Genomic DNA, 24,255 nt, shown 5'->3' with positions numbered 1-24,255 from the left:
AACATTTTTAAGATGAAAAGGGCATAATGTTTAGGGCATATTACCTATTATGTTTATATTCTTTATATTACATGAAAGAAAACAAAATAAATCTATCCCCAAATGAATTTTACAAATATTTTGAATCTCAACAATTAAAGAAATCTTTCTACAATCTGGAGAGAGGAAAATGTTCCTTACAAAGGAACAAAAGTCAGGATTGCTTTCTGCTTCCTCTTCATTACAACATGGCCAGAAAATAATTGGTTGGAGTCCATAGTGTTTGAGGAGAACTAACGCAAAAGCTAACACTTATGTTAACACAGACTTAAATACCCAGTCAAAAACACATATGTACAAAGACAGAATTTGTTTTATATGTGAAAAATACCTACTCCACCTGAATGAGAGATGAGTAAAGAAGAGATGAATAAACAAGAAGTGAATTTAAATTAAGAATTTAAGAAAAAGAAAGATTTTATTTGAAATGAATGACAATGAGTATCAATGATAAGTAACATAGTAAACTTCTCCAAGTATCTACTTATATATGATTATGAAATCAAATGTAAAAGCTAAGAATAATATTCCAAAAATTGAGCACATGCAAATAAAATGTAATTGAACAATATAAATATGATTTATAATTTCAGATAAAGTTTCAAAGAACAAGTGTGGAAGATTCAGTACAATTATGCTAACTTAATTAGGTCTACCCTGAATACCTTATTTTTAAAGTTACAACTTTCTCCTCTTCCTTTGGTATTCCCGGTCTTCCTTACCCAAGCATTCCTTTTTTCTTTTTCCATGACATTTAACACCTTCTAAAGTTATATTTAAGTTGTTTATTATGTTCATTAATATATCCTAAATGCCTAGTGTAGTACTTGGAGCCCAGAAGGAGATCAATAAATATTTGTTGGACAAATAAAATTCCATGTCATTCATGCAAAGAGGCACACATCATTGAATGACTGCTTATATTAGGTTGGGGCAAAAGTAATTGCAGTTCTTGCCATTACTTTTAATGGAAAAACCACAATTACTTTTGCACCAACCTAATAATTAGAAAACCATGAGTGATAGCATGCTTTAAAAAATCTCACAAGCAAGTAGAGTTGGAATATAAAATGGCTGACAACTTCTGAACTACTTTGATGAATAAAGGCAAACAGAGACTTTTTCAAAAGATATAACAAAAAAATGAAGATCAAACTTACCAGTTATCAGCAGTAAATTCAATTTTAGTTTAATATTTCTTGGTGCAAAAAGTAGGAGTCAGAATTGCAAGAAAACATTCTTAGAAACACAATTATTGTGAAAATGTTGATATATCACTATTAAACTATTGGATCAAATAGATAATACTCATTTAAGAGCAGAAAGGATTGAACATAAATATATGAATTTTGTATGTAAATGGAAGAGACTACATCTTTATAAATGCCAATTTTTATTTTTAATTATATATCAGAGGAAAGAAAACCTCTATAAAATATTAAAATGTAAAAATTTTTAGATTACATTTTCTTCAATTGGAACAAAATGACGATGAGGATTTTTAAAAATATCATTTTTCCAATAAAACTACTTATTTAAGTAACAATGGGAATTAGAAATACATTTTTAAATGTACACTGCAAATGACATAGATTTAGGAAATAACTATGATTTTCTAATAAATTTAAAATTTCAGTGAAAGGGATTTTTTTCTTTAAAAAAGGTGAATTATTTTCAATATAAGAAAGAACATCTGTGGCTCATGCATGTAAACTGAACTGGGATATGTTATACAACATAACATATCTTATATATTAATTATATAAGTTAAATAATTAACATATAATATAATTATATAACTTATAAGTTATGTAATATAATTATATAACTCATAATATATGTTATATATGTTATATAACATATAATTATAAAATATATGATATATACTTTATGTAAACATAAAATATTATATAATATATAACTTATAATATGTAATATATGTTATATAATTTATAATATATATTATATATTATATAACTTATAATATATATTATATAATATTAGTAACATATATTATTAATATAATAATAACATTAACTTAATATATATTATATAATTTATAGTTATTTTTAAATACAAAATTTAGAAACATTTTGCCAATGTCAACATATAATAATTAAAAATAATTATATGAGTAAACAATTTTTTAAAAGATGAAAACCTGTGAAATTCTTAGCACAAATTGAAATTAATTATAAAGACTCAGTAATTAAATCCAAAGTCTGCAAAAATAGAGAAAGCATCAATGAAATAGAATTCAGAGTACAGAAATATAGATATAAGTAAACATAAGTAAACACACACCTCAGTAGTGACCAACTCTCTGGGTTTTAGCAATGAAAGTAGTGTGTTCTTTTTTTATACAACGGAGTCTTGTGGGTTGTGTAATCAGAAAACCACAATAGCTGTCACACACACAAAGAATTTTTCTAATCTAATTATTATTTCTCTCAAGCATCTGTCCATGGTGTTGAGCTGATTTGCCTGAGTGTCACTGTGTAAGTATGATAACAGTTCCGTGGCCACCACACATTATGTTAGTAGTACTAAAGGATAAAGCTGATAGAATCTACTCTCACTTTATTTTGCTGGTTACATGTGCTACTTTCTAGCGAAAGGATTTTCATTGATGAGCAGTACATCAAATAACCAATTTTGGAGAATCCTATAAAGAAGCCCAAGGAGGAGAAATCTAAAGAAGTGATAATTAACAGAGGCACTACTTTTTCAAATAACTGCAAGGACAGTTGAAATAGCATCAGTATTTCTTAAGTCCTATTAAAACAAATTTTACTGCCCCTCACCTGCTCTTCCTTTTTTTTTTTTTTTTTTTTTTTTGCAGTAACTTTACTTTTTCTCTCCTTCTCTTTCCCCTTCGTATTCCGTCAATGCTGAAGTCTCTAGAGATTTTTAGATGACATGCCTGATCACAATACAATCTTCTTAGATGAATAAACAAATAATATTACTCTTATAGTGTCTCCAAACCCTCAGACTTTGCAGTAAATTGAGGAATACAGAACTCTAATTTAATGACCATACTGTTGTTATTATATGCTAAATAGAGAGTGTCCTAAAATTATTGCAATATTTAAATAGTTTCTGGTTTTATCAAAATAGTGGAAATGTGCTGTGTTGGTAGTTTTCATGGGGTTTCTTCAACAGAAGATTTAGGAATAACAATGTCTATCTAGTTTCTGACATACTCCATGAGTGTGATTTATCCTTTAATCCTCTCAATTCTACTGTGCAGATGAGGAAACTGAAGTTTAGCCAAGACCACACACATCGAGAAAGCAGAACTAATAGTATTTGAACTTTGTTCTATTTGGCTCAAAAATTAGATTGATTCTTTTTTTTGTTTCTACATAAGGAGTAATTAAAGGTGAAGATAATTCTATTGAACATAAGTTTATAAATTTCAATATTTAAAAAGTATGGGAATTTTAAAAAATATCTATTTACAGTATAATTCCCTCCTACCCCACCCAAATGAGGCAGCAGCATCAGAACTTAGACTTTTGGATGGCATGTACTTTAACATTCTGGAATGCTTGGCATGATCTCATTTATTGACAAATAATGTGCAGTTTTTATTTTCTCTATCTTGGCTTACTAATGAGGTCCATGTTAGTTTAAGATTTCTCCTTTCGTTTGATAGAAATCTGGGATATTTATGGATACCATAATAATGTGAACAATAACAAGAGTAATGGAATATTACACCATTTATGACATTTTCTAGAGGTTCTAAGTACTTGTATTTTAGGTTATCTTCAGTGATTTACATGATAGACATTTTGTCTGATTAATTACCTCCTATTTGTTTCTTTGTTTGAGACGGAGTCTCAACACTCAGGCTGGAGTGCAGTGGTACAATCTCGGCTCACTGCAACCTCCGCCTCGCCGGTTCAAGTGATTCTCCTGCCTTAGCCTCCCGACTAGCTGGGATTACAAGTGCACCACCACACCTGGGTAGTTTTTGTATTTTTAGTACAGATGGGGTTTCACCATGTTGGCTAGGCTGGTATTGAACTCCTGACCTCAAGTGATCCACCCACCTTGGCCTCCCAAAGTGCTGGGATTACAGGCATGAGCCACTGCGCCCAGCCACTACCTCCTATTTTGGATGAAAACCAGCTTTTTTCCTTTTACTGTTGCACATTACAACATTTTTCAAAACCTCTTTCTGTTGTGCGGATAAAAAAATTGAATTTTTCCTTTGAATTATTTTTGAGATTTTACCTGCAAATGGGAATAGGAGTCGGCACTACTCCAGGACTGCACTCCTGGAAGACGTGGTTACACAACAAAGCCTCAGCAGCTGGCCTGCAGAGTGGGCTCACTACTTTCAGTTCATTCCAGGCCGTGTGGACCAGTAGCTCTTGGGCCTCCTCAGGGTCCGCATAGGAGGTGTTGAGAAAAACAAGAGCGTCTTTTGCCAGGACTGCATTACACACCTCCCCTCTGTACTGGGCGCAGTAGCCTTTGTTATCTTTCTGTGGTTTACTGGAAGAAGAAATGAACAACATTTCTAATCACATGCTATTTCTTGGCATTCATTCTGCTTTTCTTTTCTTTCTTTCTTTTTTTTTTTTTTTTGTTTGTTTTCACATCTGTGTCACAGAAATAGGAGAAAATTGTACTAGCAAATTGGTTGACATGCTCCATTTGAATATGGTCTTCATTTCCAGCTGCAATTATATCATCTCTAGCTACTCCACAGGGCTATTGAGAAGGCCAAATGTGACGATGGATGTGGAAAGCTTTGGGAACTATAAAGGACTGAATAGATTTGGGTATTTTTATTATTCTACATTATAAATAGAAGCTGACTACTCTTAGTTAAGCCACCTTACAGACTTCTTGCAAAGAAGCTGATATAAGCAAAGATGCATCTGGAAGACATTTCGTCATGATGGTTAACAAATAATTGAGCATAATAATAATTGCTCTCAGCTAAAATGTTTGCAGCTTTAGGGACATAGTTTATTTATGTGTTATGGTAGTTTACCTTAGTTTTTTACAACATTTACATCTTTGCAACACCTTCCATACTCAGATTCTCTCACTCACACATCTTCCCAGAATTCCATTAAAGAAAAAGAAAGTGATGTAGGGAGGACAAAGCAGAAATATGGCTTCCAGAGGAGCCAAGTAGAACCTTCAGCTTTGCTGTTTTCTCATCACATCTCATCACATGGAAAGTCAACTGGTCATCCAGTGCCTCAATGATCTATTCTGTTGAGTGATACAAGTAATTACTCTGAACTCGGATTATTGTGTGTTCATGGGCCATATATCAGGGAGAAACCTGTAAATGCTAGTGCTAGCACAAACATAGGATTAAAAACTTATCTGCTATGATAACTGAAGACAATTGGGAGAATGGAAAATGCTGCTGGTACTCTCTTCACGTATCTATTTGTTCCCTTAATGTAATGCTGGGAATTATAACAACTCATATACTCACCTGACAAACATATGTGGAATACTTATTATGTGTAGGCACTGTGATGGTCTCAGTATTGTCTTATGCCTTCTAGCAGATCTTCCATAGTGTTAGTAATGACAGAAAAGTCCTAAGTTGTATTCTTATTTAGATTTGTACAACTATTGAATTTAGCTTTTCATTGTCTTTATATGAAGAATTTAAAGTAAGAAAATTAAACAAGTTAGAATTTGTGTCAAATTTTAAAATTGTTACGTGACCCCAATTGAATTTAAAAAATTAATACTATAATTACAAACCATTGCTGGCAGGTCTTTAAAGCAAATTCATTAGAATGAGATATACTACATTCAGGTGAAACAATGAACTTCCAAGAAACACAGCTATACTTTAAAACAATATTTTGTAATATAGAGTCTTCCTTTAATTCATACTAGCCTTTAATAATTATCCAGCATGATTTTTACTGTATCCCTCTGTTTGTTGGGGATATTTAAAATGAAGGCCTTGAATAAGAAAGCACAAAACTCCATGAAAACTTTCCCAAGGTAAAGGTGAGAAAACCCCCAGAGAAAATTAGACAGAAACAAGGATGCTGTTGTTCAGGCTCAGTAAATGACACCCCAAAGTGAAGGCCTAAGAAGCAGCCTCAGAAACAGACCTTCTGCCCTCCTGTCTCTCCTCTCTTTCTTCCCCGAGGCAAACCTTAGACACTAGAATCCCTCTTCTCCAAGACAGATCATAGACATCAGAATGCCTTTTCCTCAAGGCTAACCATAACACCTAAATATTTACACTACCCACCCCCCGCTTTTCTGTATAACACCTCACCATAAAAAAATTCAGACCCTCATTCCAGAGGGATCCTACCTCTTACCTGGGAGGTGCGAGTGCTGCACAGGGGGGCTGAGAAAAATCGGAACAGGCAGGATGGGCTAGTTTCCCCACTCAGCCTTTTAGCATTAGATCATATTGTGTCTAATCATATTTCTACACAGTTGTTCATACTTCATCGAACCTAAGCATAAAAATGGATTGCTTCAGCTGGGTATGGTGGCTCACGCCTGTAATCCCAGCGTTTTGGGAGGCTGAGATGGGCAGATCACTTGAGGTCAGGAGTTTGAGACCAGCCTGGCCAACATGGAGAAACCCAGTCTCTACTAAAAGTATAAAAATTAGCCAGGCATGGTGGCAGGCACCTGTAATCCCAGCTACTCAGGGGACTGAGGCAGCAGAATCACTTGAATCCGGGAGGCGGAGGTTGCAGTGAGCTGAGACTGCACCACTGCACTCCAGCCTGGGTGACAGAGGAAGACTCTTATCCTCTTCTCTTGTTAACCTGTCATTATTATACAGGTGTCAGCCATGACTCTTAGGATGGGAAGGAAAGGAATTAATCCCCATCCAGCTTCTACATTGTGCTTTAAGAAACTATATAATAAGTAGTGACCAGCAATATTTCAAACTGGTTTACAAAATGGCTTCACACGTTGATGTAATATCTCAGTATAAAGGGGGGATGAATACGATCATGTGTGACCCTTTATAGGTAACAGAAAAAACTCCACCATGTAAAAATTAAATATTTCCCAGTGTCTCTGAGCTGAGAATTATTCATGCAGGTTTTGCTGTCATGTGTTAACTATTCAATGATGCTGGTATTCATTTTCTATGAGTATTTTAAAAAATAATACACATTCATGATGTTTCCTTTATGCATCAAAACACATTTTTTTAAAACACTGGAAACTAAGAAAAAGTACACATAAAAAAATTGATGAAAATAGCTTCAGAGATAAGGATTACTAACAATCAACTGACAATGAATCCCTCTGTCTGAATTTCTGCTAGTATTGAATTCTCATTAGTTTTACAGCATTAAATATATAATGCAAAATAAAAATGAAAAAGAAAAAAGGACAATAGGTTTTGAATAGAAATGAGAAGATCTTGGTTTTAATTTTGCTTTTTTCTTCCTAACAGCTTGATGACCACTAGCCTATACAAACCCTTTATGTGCTGGGAAAAAAACATACCCATACTAAGTATATGATTATTATTAGTTTTCCACATTTCATTTCTATGATGTTCCTGGAATGATTAAGGACTTGGCTTTGGTAGTATATCGGTGCTTAGATTAGCTCTAAAAGGTAAGACACACATAAGACCGACTACACACATAAGACCTAGATACTACCTAGTAGTAGTATCTAGATACTACTACTATCTAGATAAATTTAGATAGATAGATATATAGATCTAAATTATCTATATATCTAAATGTGTATATACATCTCTGAATCTGTTTATCAACTACCTAGTTATAGTTTCAGTGTTTCAAACACTTCCTTTTCCTTTTCCTCTCCTCTTGTGCAGAAATATAAGCCTTAAATTTTACACAGTGATCAAATTTTAGATGCAAGACACAGAGGCCAATTGGGACACTTTGTTCCTCAGCCCCCTAAATCTATCACTTCCAACATTTTAAAAAGGAGCTCATGGCAAGAACTGGGGAATAAATTAAATGCAAAAATTTTCCATTGGTGTCTTCTGTTGTCTTTTGTAAGTGTCAAGACCCCTCCACATCCAGCTAAAGTTTTGTTTCTCTGCCTGAAGTTCGTGGGACTGCTGATGGGGCAACATTAGAAGCAGCTGGTCCTGTTGCTCATTAGAACAGTGGGACAGAGGTCACAGGGATCCATTCACAGAATGCTGGTTATTTCGGAATGACCAGCCAGACTAGCTTCTAAAAATGCTAGTTAATATTGCACATGGAGCCAGTCCCTCTCTTGCCTCCTTACAATATAAACTCAGTTGACTTCTCTTCCAGTGAAGTTCCTTTTCTTGTAGAGGCAATGATGGATATTTGATCTCACATCTCCTTTTCAACTTATTTTATAACAGACAACTCTATGTGGTCAAAGGAAGTAGGTAAAGAATTCTCACTGCACCTCTTACTCCTATTTCTCTCTGCTTTGAAATGTATGAATCACATTTAATAGAACATTTTAAAATGTTATCTTCAAGTTTCTCTGAGGGAGATGTCTACTCCCTTTTAACACATAATACTTTGTCTCAAGGGCATTCCAGATGACCAGCCATGGCATGTTTGCGTTATGACAACCCCATGATTCTGGTGGAAACTCCACACCTTACTTCGCTCCCTCCCTAGCACAGGCACACTTGACAGCTGTACCTCTCCTCTGACTCAGACAAATCTTCCCTTTTTTGGCAACTGCCTTATCTCTCCTTGAACATTCCCAACAAAGGTAATGACAGATTCTATGCTACTTCCAACCTTCAAAGCAAACAGGAACTGTTTCTATTCTTTCCTGCCTAGTGTCTTTGCATATAATTTATTCTTCAAGGCAGGGGTCAGCAAGTACAACCCACAGGACAAATTTGGCCTACTGCCTGTTTTTTTAGAAGAAGGGTTATTAAATGGCACTTTTATTAATTTTAGTTTAGATAAACTTTACTCTGCTAAGGCAGTAGCTCCAAAATTGTTAATACAAATTATTAAAGTAATATTTAGATTAAAAAATGGACTAAGAATTTTTTCTTTTTTTTGAACTAAGAATTTTTGATACCACATTAACACATTGGAATGCAGTCAATTATGACAAATCACTATCCCATATACTTACAACTAGTTCAATTTTTCATATAATGGGTATCATGACTTTCACTGGTTTTTTTGGATGCAATATATACATCCAAATGGTATTTCTTAAGATTTTTCTAACAGCAAAACTTTCTTTAAAAAGTGTTTTTAGTTAAACAAAAAAACTATTTTTTTTGTTGTGTACCACATGTATTAAACATGTTTTACCACGTTTTAAAACATGTACACATTGTGGGATGACTAAATTGATCTAATTAACAAATGTATTACCTCACATACTTACCATTTTCTCATGATGAGAACACTTAAAATCCATTCTCAGTGATTGTCAAGAATACAATACATTGTTATTAATGATAGTCACTGTATTGTACTCTAAATCTCTTGAACTTATTTTTGCTGTCTAACCCAAATTTTGTATCCTGCTGCCTGTTTTTAAACATAGCCTATGTGCTAAGAATGCTGTCTTTAAATTAATTACATCCCATAGAGTTTTATGAAATCAGTTTTAAAAGTACTGCAAATAAAACACTGTAAGTTGTAAAAGGTTACATTGCAAGCGATACCTTCTTATATATAGGATAGAGTTATGAGGGAGAGTTTGGAGTTCTGGGTTCCATTTCTAACTTTATCATTTACTAGCTGTGTAAGCCACTTGAATTCTCCAGTTCAAATAAACTGTCTTAGGTTTTTTTATTCTGTAAAATAGAGATAACAATAATACCTATTCCATGGGGATGTCTTGAAGATAAATTTAAATAATGCATGTGAAGCTCAGCACAGTGCCTGATCCATAGTAAGTATTCAGTAGAGGTTACCTGTCTTTAACTTCATCATACTTACTAAAAGGATTAGAAATTAGAAAGTTTCTAAAATGTTACAGTGCTCAGCAAATAGTAAATACTCAATAAATGGCATGTCAAATAACAAAAACAAAACACATTCCACTGCACTCCAGCCTAGGCAACACAACAAGACCCTCTCACAAACAAAAACAAATGAAATCCCTACAAAACAAAACATTGGAAACATTGGTACAATAAGTTTCTTACCTCCATTCTATTAACAGGAAAGGAAGTTCCCACAGGAAGTCAAATTAAAGGGGAAAAGAAAGAACATTAGTACATTTTCATCTTATGCTTTGAAAGAGATTGTTTTGATACTACTGATCTCTCAGTTTCTGAAAAGTTCTCTGCTTCTGCTAGGAGGCCAGCTGCTGCATTAATGGGCAGACTTGGAGGAAATTAAGAAAATATTGAGTATCTTTAGGAAACGTGTTCTTTTCAAACTGAGTCAATCATGGGTAACATCCACCAAGGGAATATCTAAGCTCAGAATTTCCCTCCATTAGCTACCCAGGGACTTTACACTAAGAAAGCAAGATGTGGAGGTTAACAGAGAAGATGCATAAAGTAGACCTAGAGGGAAAAAAAAGAAAAAGAAAAAGAAGAAGGAGAAGGAGAAAAGAAAAGAAGATGTAGAGGAGAGAGGGTAGAAGAGAAAGTAGAAAGTAGGCAATGGTTGGTCTCATAGACCTGGCTGCCTCAGGGGTGGGGTGTGTGACCTGGGTAGCTGCACGGCATCTGCACTCAGAAGGGCCTCGGGCTTAATTTAATGTTCTGCTGTCACTACCTTGAAATCCTTACTGTTTTTTGAACACCTAGCCCTGCAAATTATGTAGCTGCCTATGCTCACGGATGTAAAAACTCAGGTCTCTGAGGAGACTATGCCTGTCCTCTGGTGGTATGTGATTCCCAGGACAAACAGCCCCAACTTAGACTCTCCCAAGGCATGAGAATCCTGGCAAGGGTGTGATATAACCAGCATTTCTGAATTATTCCATTTTCTTTCTTGTAAATTAAAAACTTCACACTCTTTACCAAGTGCTTTATGATTACTTCATCCTGTCATCTTAACCTTCATTATGAAAGTAAACAGTAAAACATGTGCTTTGTCTAAAATCAATTTGCCATATTAAAATTTCTCCTAATGTTGAGGTCTGACTTCTTTTTGAAGGCTTTAGATCCATTTGGGTGTCATTTTTGGGGGGATTTTTAAGGGCTCTAACATGAATTTCTCTGAGAGGTCAATCTTCTTAAAATACAATGAGCTTGTATTTCTGATCATTCTCTTTTAGATTTGTGAGGGTTGGTGACTACAAGGTTTTTATAACTTTCAGTGTATGACTTTATTGAATCTCTATGGGCTTTTTATTCAATGATCCTGAAGAATATTGTAACTTTGATTTTAGGTTCGGGGGTACATATTCAGGTTTGTTATGTAGGTAAACTTGTGCCTCTGGAGTTTGGTGTATAGATTATTTCATCACCCGGGTACTAAGCATAGTGCCCGAAAGTTGTTCTATTTTTTTCTAATCCTCTCCTTTCTCCAACCCTCTACCCTCAGGTAGATCCCAGTGTCTGTTGTTCCCCTCTTTCTGTCCATGTGTTCTCCCATTTATAAGTGGGAATATGCAGTATTTAGTTTTCTGTTCCTGCATTAGTTTGCTAAGGATAGTGGCATCCAGTTCCATACATGTTCCTACAAAGGACATAATCTTATTATTTTTTATGACCACATAGTATTCCATAGTATTCCATGGTGTATATGTGCCACATTTTCTTTGTCCAATCTGTCATTGATAGGCATTTAGGTTGATTCCACATCTTTGCTATTATGAATGTTGCTGCAATGAACATTTGCACACATGTGTCTTTATGGTAGACTGATTTATATTCCTTTGGATATATACTCAGTAGTGGGAGTGCTGGGTTGAATGGTGGTTCTGTTTTTAGTTGTCTTAGGACTTACCACCCTGCTTTCCGCAGTGGTTGAACTAATTTACGCCACCACCAGCAGTGTATAAGAGTTCCCTTTTCTCAGCAACCACACCAGTATCTGTTATTTTTTTATTTTTTATTTCTTTTGAGGCGGAGTCTCACTGTGTTGCCCAGGAGAGAATGCAGTGCAGTGGTGTGATCTTGGCTCACTGCAGCCTCCGCCTCCCAGGTTTGAGTGATTTTCCTGCCTCAGCCTCCCACGTAGCTGAGATTACAGGCACGTGCTACCACACCTGGCTAACTTTTGGATTTCTAGTAGAGATGAGGTTTTGCCATGTCGTCCAGGCTGGTCTTGAACAGCATCTGTTATTTTTTGACTTTTTAATAATAGCTGGAGTGACATGGTATCTCATTGTGGTTTTGATTTGCATTTCTCTAATGATTAGTGATATTGAGCATTTTTTCATATGCTTGTTGGCTGCATGTATGTCTTCTTTTCAAAAGTGGGTTTATGTCATTTGCTCACTTTTAAATGAGGTTGTTTTTGTGCTTGTATGTGTAAGTTTCTTGTAGATCCTGAATACTAGACCTTTGTCAGGTGTATGGTTTGTAAATATTTTCTCCCATTCTGTAAGTTGCCTGTTTAGTCTGTTGATAGTTTCTTTTGCTATGCAGAAGCTCTTAAGTTTAATCAAGTTCCATTTGTCAGATTTTGCTTTTGCTGCAATTGCTTTTGGCATTTTTGTCATGAAATCTTTGCCAGTTCCTATGTCCAAAATGTTATTTCCTATGTTATCTTTCAGGTTTACCATTTTAGGTTTTACATTTAGGTCTATAATCCATCTTGAGTTGATTTTTGTATGTGGTGTAGGGAAGGGATCCGGTTTCAATCTTCTACATATGGCTAGCCAGCTATCACAGCACCATTTATTAAATAGGGATTCTTTCCCCATTGCTTGTTTTTGCCAGCTTTGCCTAAGTCTAGATGGTTGTAAGTGTGTGGTTTTATTTCTGGGCTCTCTATTCTCTTCCAGTGGTCTATGTGTCTGTTTTTGTACCAGTACCATGCTGTTTTGGTTACTGTAGCCCTGTAGCATAGTTTGAAGTCAGATACCGTGATTCCTCCAGCTTTGTTCTTTTTTCTTAGGGTTACCTTGGCTGTTTGGGCCCTTCTTTGATTCTACATGAATTTTAGAATAGTTTTTTTTTTTCTAGCTCTGTGAAGAATGTAATTGGTTGTTTGATAGCAATAGCACTGAATCTATACATTTCTTTGGGCACACTGAGCAGCGTTTTGTAATTCTTATTGCAGAGATCTTTCACCACCCTGGTTAGCTGTATTCCTAAGTATTTATTCTTTTGTAGCAATTGTGAAAGGGATTGTGTTTCTGATTTGGCTTGGCGATTGTTGGTATATAGGAATTTACTGATTTTTGTACATTAATTTTGTACCCTGAAACTTTGCTGATGTTACTTAACAGTTCAAGGAGCTTTTGGGCAGAGACTATGGGATTTCTAGACACAGAATCATGTTATCTGCAAACAGGAATACTTTGACTTCCCCTCTTCCTATTTGGATGCCTTTTCTTTCTTTCTCTTGTCTGATTGCTGTGGCCAGGGCTTCTAGTACTATGTTGAATAGGAGGGGTGAGAGTGGGCATCCTTGTCTTATTCTGGTTTTCAAGGGGAATACTTCCAGCTTTTGCCCATTCAGTATGATGTTGGCTCTGTGAAACCAATTTCTTTACTTCAGTAGAGCTTTATCAGGTTTTGACAGAATGGAAAAAGTCGTCACAGATGGTGTTAATTTGTTGACACTCCAGTGGCATTTTGAAAAGTGTTTTTCAAAATTTTATGATTCTTACAACAAGTTCCTTTGGAAATGATGCATCATTTTACATTTTAAAACTTTATCAATTAAGGCTAGGCATGGTGGCTCATGCCTGTAATTCCAGCACTTTGGGAGACCCAGGCAGGAGGATCATTTGAGCCAGGGAATTTAAGACCAGTCTGAGCAACATGGTGAAACTCCTTCTTTACAAAAAATACAAAAATTAGCTGAGCATGATGGCACACACCCAGCTACTTGGGAGGCTATGGCAGGAGGATCATTTGAGCTCAGGCAAAGGTTGCAATGGGCCGAGATCACACACCACTTCACTCCAACTTGGGAGGCAGAGAGAGACTCTGTCTCAAAACAAAACAAAATCTTTATCAATTAGATATCCTGATAAATAACATGGAATGGTGATCAAAAGAGGGACCCACTTTTCTTTATTCTTTTAAAATACAAATACCTCACTAAACAGAAATGAGCTCTGAGAGTATGCTAATTTGGTTAATGCATACATATGTATGTGTGTGGGTATATATATATATATACCCATACACACGTAGAGTTCATAGACTCTTACAATAAAGGAAAGTAGCAAGGAGGCAATAATAATCAAAAGGTTCATTTTTTAATGGAATAAATTTTATTTCACTAAATATTTTTAGCAGAAATTCAAAATTGTAAAGAAATAGACTTTTTTGACAAATTGGCTGAAGAATAATGCAAGTGTTCAAAATGAGTGAAACAGAAAAAGACAGTTACAACAATATATAACAATCTTATGATTCCCTATATGTGATAAAGTATTAGCAATACAAAAACAAGTCATAAATACTCAGCCATATTATTTGGTAAATGTTTCTTTTTTCTTTTCTTTTCTTTTCTTTTTTTTTTTTTTTGAGACAGAGTCTCACTCTGTTGCCCAGGCTGGAGCGCAGTGGCACAATCTTGGCTCACTGCAACCTTTGCCTCTGGGGTTCAAGAAATTATTCTGCTTCGGCCTCCTGAGTAGCTGGGACTACAGGTACCTGCCACCCTGCCTGGCTAATTTTTGTATTTTTAGTAGAGATGGGGTATCATCATGTTGGCCAAGCTAGTCTCAAACTCCCGACCTAAATTATCCACCCACCTCGGCCTCCCAAAGTGCTGGGATACGGGCATGAGCCACTGCATCCAGCCAATATTTCATTTTTAATTCTAAATTTTCAACATTAGATTCAGTAGTCATCAGGCTAACTGAAATTGAGTTAAATGAGTTAAGGCAAACTCGTTTTAGAAGTTGATTCCGGGTGAATTATTCTATTATAAATATACTGAATTCATCCCATCAAAACACCACTATTTTTATTTCAACTACTCACAGCATGGACCCCCTTGTATTTATTTTTTTTTCCCCATCGGTAGTTGACATGCCCTCAAAAAGTAAGACAAATGATTGTAGGAAATATGTAAACACACACACACACACAGACACACACACACAACTTGATATTTTTCCTTGGAATTTCCTAAAAGGCACAATCACCCCAACCTTTGTTGCAATTTGAAGGCCCTATAACCAAATAGCTTTGGTTCTCAGCCTTCAAATAAAGATGAAGGGCATCTCAGCAAATACAAGGAGAAAGGGATGAATTATTTCCCTAAATCTTCTCGTTCTTGAGTGATGTAAATGATAACAACACATCTCATGGAGTGATTTTTCAACTTCCTAAGAATTAAGAAACTAGGACTCAGAGACAAGGAAAGGGTTTGTTTTGTCTTTTTTTTTTTTTTTTTTTTTTTTTTTTTTTAATAATATTACTGTCTAAAAAGAATTGCAACAATCTGAGGGCAGAGAGAGAGGATCCAGGAGTAGAGCTCCTCACCATTGGGACGGCAGGGACATGGGACATTCCTGTGTGTTTAGTGGATGCTATGAAGGTAGCTAAGTTACCAAGAAGACTGGACACCAGACGAAGAACCCCAGTCATAAGCAATTGCAGGTTACCTCAATAGGGATTGAGATCAAGGACTGGGGATTATGAGAGGTTGAACCAGTAAAGAATCTCCCACATCAGGGCACTATGCAATACACAGTCCTCTGAAGGACCCTCCAAAGAACCCAAATGTCCTAGGAGACAGTATTCAGGTGCCTGCAATAGAGAGACATTAATAACCCATCAAGGCATTAAAAGTCTGGATGCTGCACCAGCTGGGTTTCAATACCGGTTCTGCCATTTACTAGCTATGTCAGCCTGGGCACCTTTCTGAACATTAGTTTGCTCATCTGTGAAGTGGGGATAATAAAAGTATCCATTTCATTGAGATGTGGGTATTAAATAAATTCATGTATATATAAAGCACTGGGCACTGAGAATGTACCTTGCAATTGTTAGCATTATTATTATTAGTCAGAGAAGCAATAACAATTAAGAGAAAGAACTAAAACGTATTCCATTTAGGAAAACACATTTGCCCCCTTCCTTGAAAATCCTCTTCTCCTTAAATATGCCAGAGATGAAGAGGAACAGGAGGAAAGGGAAGAAGGGAAGGGTGCATAACAGTAGCAGACTAATTTTGTCTACTCTTCATGTTCCTGAATGAAAGAATGGCTGGCCGTGGAGAGAGTGAAGCAGATGAGGTTTAAATTATATAAGAAGAGAGTTTTAAACTAGATCAGTCTGGGTTTTTAATCTCTAAACATTACCTGGAAATTATGGAATCCGCCTGAAAGTTTGTAAAGGATTTGCTCTCAGGAGGGGCAAGGAGAGTCTAAAAAGCATAATTCCTCAGTCCCCAGTGGTTGCAGAAGACAACATTTTCTCTGTGTACCTGTCAAGTTTAAATTGTTCAATACGCTGGTTACACATATAGCCTCAGATCTTCGTTACCTCTCCGCTTCCCATTTATGAGTGATTCAAAGTTGTCTACAATGGGCTTTACAAACAAACTTTTGACCCAGAATAGGGTTTTAGTCAATACTAGCCCTAAAATTTTATCCCTCCCCTAAATGAGTCACTTTGCTTAGGGACCGAAGGTGACATCCTTCTAGCAGTGAGAAAAGCTGGATTTCTTTGTGAAAATTCTTTATATATAAGAACTAACAGACTCTGGAGTGACTATGAAGGAAATATCAAGATATGTCTAAGATTTGCAGGACTCCAGCTACCAGATAAGTTGCTGGACAATAGCTAAATCTTATAAATTTTATACCTATTTCCATTCTGAAAAAATCTAGTAGGTTCTCTCTCTTTTGCTGAGCTAGGCAGGCTGGGCTGTAGGATTGATATTTTGATCATCTAAGAGATGATGCCAATGATGTCTACAAATTATAAATTGTAGAGAATTTAAATTTTAGCAAACTGGGCAAGAGGCCTGCAAGAGTCTCTTAATTAAAATGACCAAAGGCTATGGAAGAGAATGAAGAGGACTCTATGTCACTGCTGAACTCAGGAAAGAAGTGCCTTCATGCCCCCAAATCTCAAGGCAATTCTGCCATTGTGCAAATAGAATAGTGAGAGGAAAAACATTGGAATACTTGAAAATTCCTCCAGAGAAAATGGCATATAATTTGGAAGCACAAAGGCAGATTCTAATAGCAGCTGAGCAGAAAGATCTATTGAAAAACAAGGGGGCCAAGGTTATGTAAATTAAAGAGCCCTCATTTTGTAATGTGGAAGGAGGTTCCAAGAGCATGGAGATAAGTCAATGCCAAAGAGAATCCAGCCATAGTACTTGGGAGGAGATAATGAGCTTCTATAGGAAATGTCTCCACTTATAATTTATTTTCTTTTTGTGGTGGGGGGTGTGGCTAGGAAATGAGGAAGGGGTCCAAGAACCTTGCAACTATAAAGTGCTTTAAGCTCAGAATTCAATTTTTAAAAATTATTAAAATATCTAACCAATATTTGTAGTATTTAAAAATTCTTAAAATATCCACCAACATTTGTAGTATCTTTACAATTATCTAGAAGTCAGTAAAAACATTGGCTCTCTTCTGAAGCATGGAACTGTTCTAATATAAGAAAGCTGCCTGATTGTAAAAGAATGCTTACCTTTTATGCCTAACTGCAGAACATCTGGGAGCAATTTAGTGTGGCTACTGGCTGTTACCATTTATCCTTTTCCCTTTTATTAAAAACAAAAACAAAACAACTTTAATTAATTTAAAACCAGACAAAGCCAGCATGGAATGCCAGGGATAGTGTCTGTTTTGTTGATAAGAGCACTCTCTACCACCGATGGTTGAAGCATTGAGTAGTAAAGCAAATTACGTGCTACTGCTCTGTTACCAAGTCTCAAGAATTGTCTCCAACATTGGGAAGAAGCAGAAGTGTGGCTATCAGACATGAGAAAGAGCACAAAACATGTCAAACATGTCAGTACATTCAATCAGCTACACTGATTATGAAATAGAGTTCAAAGTTCTTTTTTTTTTTTTTTTTTTTTTTTTTTACTGTAGTAGTGTGAAACATCACCTCTTTTGAAATAAGAAAAATAAAACCATGTGGTTCATCTGGGGAGTTTGGGAGACTCCAGTACTACCACATCAGATTTTTCCCTCCTGCTTAGTTTTGATAATACTACCTGTATTCATGTGACTTTTAAATTTAGTGACCAAAAGTCTCAGACCCCGAGGTCAATTCAAAGAAAGGGCAACATAGAAAGTGGGGGTTGTTGGTAGAACGGGGAGTGGCTTACATTAGATGGGTGTGTGACCATAGGCTCATCCCTGTACTCTGAGACTGGATAACCATGGACAGAACCATGGACCTCACTTTCCGATGAAGGACCTGTTGGTGCCATTGAGAATGGGAAATACAAATACGTATTTTCTCTCTCTCTCTCTCTCTCTCTCTCTCTCTCTCTCTCTCTCTCTCTCTCTCTCTTGAGATGGAGTCTCACTCTATTGCTCAGGCTGGAGTGCAGTGATGCAATTTCAGCTCACTACAGCCTCCGACTCCCAGGTGCAAGTGATTCTCGTGCCTCAGCCTCCCAAGTAGCTGGGATTACAGGCATGCATCACCATACCTGGCTAATTTTTGTATTTTTTAGTAGAAATGGAGTTTCACCATGTTGCCCAGGCTGGTCTTGAACTCCTGACCTCAGGTGATCTGCCCACCTCGGACTCTCAAAGTGCTGGGGTTACAGGCATGAATCACCATACCCGGCCTGTATTTTTCTCTTCTGAATCCCTGTGTCCATTTTGATGGTCTCCAGCTGTTCTGGGACTATGCTCACTATAGGTATCATGGGCTATCTTGCTTTCTTCCACAGGGCCTAGTGTTCTGATGACAAAGAGAAGCATCTTGTCAATTGCCCAGCATCCTGGCAAGTTTACTTCGCAACTTGAGCCTTGTGGATTTGTGACTGGAGGGGAAATGCAACTTCCTGGTTCATAGGGGGAGGTTCCAAAAGTTTTTCTGACTCCTCTTGATGACTAATAGTAAATGTAAATGAGTCAGAAAGAAATATATCACATTTCTAAAACAATGCATAAGGATTTGGGCAGACACATGGAAGGGTTTTGGAAAAATGAAGGCTGATCTTTTCTTTTGTTATCCTTCAAACACTAGAAATATCATCAGACATAATCCTAAGCATAAGCATAAGATCAGCTTTTTCCATTTCCAGTTTTCCTGCTGGGAAGAACAAATAAACAGACGGAGTAGAAGTTTCAAAGGGAAACATGAGGAATGTGATGGAGGGGGCTCTTGACTACTAGGGGTACTAGTCACACAGGGGAGGGTAGAGATGGCTAAATGAAGACAGCAGAGTTTGGCATTAAGGAAGCATTGCCAGAATGGCAAAGAGGCGCCATGTCTGACTTGAAGCTCTGGACTTCCGGCCAGCCTCTTCGAATGCCGAGGACAGGGGCCAAAAGCAGAAATGGAGAAATCAAATACCAAACTTGAGTTCTGGGAGATCTGGGGGAGCATAAGGCCATGCTTCTTTCAGATGACCCTAAATGAAAGAGGCTTCAAGGATCACTTTTTCATCGAAGCAGTCTCATTTCCCTAAAATATCAGTCCACAGAGCACCCCAGGGTTGGGAGGTAGTTTCCTCAGTGATTCCCGAGGGAACTTCATGGGGCTTCTAGCAGGTCTAACTCACAAGAGCAGGTCAAAGAGGAGGAGAAACTGGAAGATGTCTCATGGGACATCAGAAGTCTTATTCAATCACACTCATGACACACCCTTATTAGGTCTGCCTGGGGAAATTTTGGGAAAGGTCTGGGAGTGTCAGGTCCCCTAATAACCAGTGAGAATCAACCAGATAAATAAATCAGGGATTGGACAAAAGGGTCTTATATCAAGGAATAGTGCTAGATGTGTAGCAATTTTTTAATTAATGGACATGTTTCTCATTTATCATATCCATGCTAGACTTTTTTAGTCTTTTCCATTTTTCAATTGTTAACAACTCTCATTTCTTTACTTGACAGTGAACATTGTACAGCACTATGATTCTGCATATGGTCAGATTTAATTGTTGCCTTTGCGGTTCAGAAGGGCTAAGTCCCAGGTCCCAGTTACAGGTTAACCCTCTCCTTATGCTGCCTGCTCTACCTCTACCCAAATTCCTTGGGTAGCTACTATAAACATACCCCTGTCCAGAGTGGCTTCAAGCCTCACTTCCAGGGTCCCCAACTTCTCCCCACTCTAAAGCTGACCTCCATCACACTGCCATTGTCAAGCTCATGAAAAGTCATAACTGGTTCTAGTCTATACAACCGTTATTCCTACAGAGATGACTGCTCTTCACAGGCACTCACCTCTGCTGCTACAGCAGATTGCAAGCTGCTGTCTGCTGCCACATGCCAATCTTTGCATTGCTCCCACCATCCCTTCCCCCATGCAAATCCCACTGTTATTTTTCCTAGGTGGCCGTTGCTGATTGTCCCATCCTCACTCTGGTCTACTGATATCTAGGATGACCTCTCCCTACACCCTAGGACATGGCCTTCCTGTACTGCCTGTCTCAGACCTTTAGGCTCTTTCTACCACTGGAAAATGCCATTTTTTAAGGTTACAGATTTCCCTGTTGGTGTTCTATTTATGGAGTTGGATCAGGTTCTCATTTGGGCTAGGACAGGGATGAAGAGATGATGTTGCTGCATATAGCATGGTGGCAATCATGCCCTTTAATCTCAGCATCTTAAAGATTGTGTCCATGGGATGAATCTCCCCTTGTGTGGAGTAGATATACCCATTTTATTAGGTTCCCCTCAGTGGTTACAGCACTGCCTTCACAACCACCTTTGTACTCATGATGAGTCGGCTCTAAAGATTACTGAACTGAAGGCTGGGGGAGATTCCTGACCACCTGCTCTTCCCGCTTGGTATGCTGTGAAAAGAAGGAAGGTAGGCAAATTTAAAATTTGGATATTTTATAGATTTTATAGATCCCTTTTCTGAACCCGAATCCTAGAATAGAGGTGTATTGATCAATTAAGGAAAAAGCCAAAAACAGAGAGTTTTTCTAACTTCTTATTTAGGATGATATAGGAAAAAACCCACAGGGATCCCTTACTCCAACATGGATGGCAACATTAATGTGAAAGTGGTAGCATGACAAGTTTGGGAAGACAGCAGAATTGAGTTAGCAAGCCCAAATCTCTCCTGAATTTTGTATGCCTTGAAAGTGATCTAGAAGTTGCTTCAGGCCCTGTGAGGAATACTGAAGGAGCTGTGTTGAAATTCAGCAGGCCAGTGACAGGGCCACAGTAGGGACAGACAGGGAGACCTAGCTGCTGAGGTTGCAGAGCAGAGTGTAGACAAGGGCATGGTGAAGGATTTGGCTGACATGCAGAGGGCTGTGCTGCTCCAAAAGATGTCTCAAAGAGGCTGAGCCAGCCAGGGAGATCCCCTGGGCCCTAACCAAGCCAAGAGATAAAATCACAAGTTCCTCAGCTGCAGACTTCAATAGAGACCCAGGGGGTAGCAGTGGTGTAGGGGGTGTCCAGAAGACACCACTGCCTAAATACAAATCCTCTTCTCCTTTGCCGTCTAGGGAAAGAGAAGGAAGGAAGAATAGGGAGAAAGAGCTCTGGCAGAGGTATCTTTGAGTGACTGAATAATGACCTGAAATGAAACTCTCCTAAAATTGGTAACATTAATATTTTTCTTCTGCCCAGTGAAAGTGCAGGGTAAATTAAAGTAGATCAGTTTATTTTCTTAGATTGAGTATTTATATGTAAATGTGATTCTCTCTCTCTCTCTCTGTGTATATAAACATACATACACACATACATATATGTTTTCTAAATATATATTGAGAGATTTTTATAAATATATGTTTATTTAACAGTAGGTCTTGATCAAATGTCAAATCAAACAAAGACAGCGAGACCAGAATAATTCCAGGTAGTTCAAAGGCATCAACATTTTTGAGTATTCTATTATCTCCTGGACCTTCTCCTGTTCATATGCTTTGTGTTTATTTATTATTGTTTGTCCTGGGCACCTTTCAAAATCAGACACATCTGAACTCATTCTTCTAGCCCACTGCCATTTTCAAGCATTTGCAAACCTTATTTCTATCCATATTTGTCCTGTGCATCTCTCCTCTTCCCTTTGAACCAATGCTGCTGCTGCTGTTCAGACCTTCATGACTTTTTGAGACACCTGGAAGAGCCTCCTGACCCCTTGCCACACTTCCCAACCTCCTGACACCTCAGCATCTGTTAATTTGCTAGAGGATATATCTGACTATTACGCTTATTTCTTCTAAATCATTAAATGACTTCTCATCAATGAAATAATATACTTGACCTATGCAGGCTCTTCATAACCTGGCTAGAGCTCATGTTTCAACTTTTGTTTCCATTTTCCACCTCCCTGCTGTCTCTTTCATGGTCTAGCCTTGATCACTGATTTGCTGTTTTCTGAACAGGTTTGAAAGGTTTGACTTCAACCTAGTTATCTCATATCCACATCTTCTGCTCCAATGATACCTTTTTTCCAAGGATTCCCTGACACCCTCTCTCTCTTGTTCTGATGTTGTATTTTGTGTATGCTTCTGCAATCGAATACAGTCTGTGCCATAATATATGTGACTAACTGACTTCCTTCTAGATTTAGAGTCCCTGGAAGGCAGGACCTATTTTTAAATTAACTTTTCATCTCTTACTCTACCCAGCACAATGGGTGTCATCTAGAGTATTCAATAAATGCATGTAAAAGTGCTTTATAAACAGCAAAGTGCTATGTAAATAGTAATTCTTATTACTATTTATATCATATTATTTTACTATTACTAATTATATGATATTATTATTTGTTAAATTGAGTTGAATTTACTTTTAGAAGACTTTTCATTTTCTGGGAGAAATAATTTCACATCTGTGGAAATGCTAGAATAACTGAAATGATGTCTGAAGACATGGTAGGCAGAGATATCACTGGGGGAGAAAGGAGAGGGAGCCTTAATTTTGAAGTCTTCCTTTTCCTTCACAGGCATGTCCCAGAGGGCCAGCTTTGTCCAGTGCTCCTTATCATTTATCTGTGGCTTTTATTCACCTCATATTACAAATCACAGACATTAATGGAAAGTTCCCCATCAGATCAAAGAGGTGGTACTGTAATAAGAAACAGCAGGCTGTGGGGAGTTGGCCCTAGGCACAAGCTCTATCCATGCTTGCCTTATATGTCAGGCCAAGCACCTCTCTCCTGACCCTTGAGCCATAGGCACGCTATGAATCTAATATGCCTGGCATTTCCTGATACAGGGATTATTTCCATCTCTAGGTATTCTATAAATGTTCTCAGAAGCCTTTGGGACATTTACATTTTAAAAATAAACCTTTAGAACTCAACACAAATATCCTAGAAATCCGTGTGTCAGCCTTTTTCTTGAAAACACCTGTAAGTCCTGCTGTGGCTTGCTGAAGCAGGAAAGGGAAAGACCACAAGGATCATGCTCATAGGTAAAAATGCCCGCAAAAAATAGCCATGTAGAAATTGGCATGACCATGTTGAAAGTCTGCCAACTTTTTCCATGAGAGCTTTGGAAAGTTTGATCAACCAAGAGAGAAAATGAAGAGTGGGGAAAAGGAAAGGAAATTAAAGAAAGAAAAGGAAAAGAGGGAGGGAGGGAAGGGAAGAGGGAGGAAGGAAGGGAGGGAGGGAGGAAAGGAGGGAGAAAAGGAGGGAGGGAGGAAGGAAGGGAGAGGACGAAGGGAAGGAAGGGAAGAAAGGGAGGGAGGGAGGAAGGAAGGAAGGAAGTTAGGGAGGGAGGGAGGGAAGGGGTGAAGGAGGAAGGCAGGAAGGAAAGAGAAATGGAGAAAAGGAAAAAAGATAAGAAAAATGGAAAGAAAGGAAGGAAGGAAAAAGTGAGTTCCTGGAAGCTGTTACCTATCACTTGGGCAGGTATTGAGGATTTAGTTTTTCAGGCAGCAAATCTGCCAAAATCCATATCTAGGTTACCTCTGGAGTATCCCCATGGAGGAGGAAATAGCCCAAATGCAACTGAAATAAGAGATAAAAGAAAAGGGAGATTTTCTCCAATGCTGGATATTGTAGAATAGTATCAACTCTCCCCTCTC

The 24,255-nt window shown here is 37.4% G+C and overlaps 1 protein-coding gene across 3 annotated transcripts in view; it reads right to left on the bottom strand.

The window, feature by feature from the left end:
* MUSK (muscle associated receptor tyrosine kinase) overlaps nt 1–24,255 on the bottom strand; it is a 133,655-nt gene that overhangs the window by 21,740 nt on the left and 87,660 nt on the right. For 2 of the 3 annotated variants that reach the window (XM_010365567.2, XM_010365568.2), the window contains one exon: nt 10,169–10,175. In XM_010365567.2, coding sequence (XP_010363869.1) covers nt 10,169–10,175 — 7 coding nt within the window. Of the gene's footprint in view, nt 1–4,284; nt 4,549–10,168; nt 10,176–24,255 lie in introns of all 3 variants that reach the window. The other variant, XM_010365566.2, reaches the window with a different exon arrangement.

The sequence above is a fragment of the Rhinopithecus roxellana genome, chromosome 16 (genome assembly GCF_007565055.1).
Source record: "Rhinopithecus roxellana isolate Shanxi Qingling chromosome 16, ASM756505v1, whole genome shotgun sequence".
NCBI classification, from domain to species: domain Eukaryota; kingdom Metazoa; phylum Chordata; class Mammalia; order Primates; family Cercopithecidae; genus Rhinopithecus; species Rhinopithecus roxellana.
Note: the sequence above shows the minus strand (reverse complement) of the source record. Positions and strands in the feature narration are given on the sequence as shown.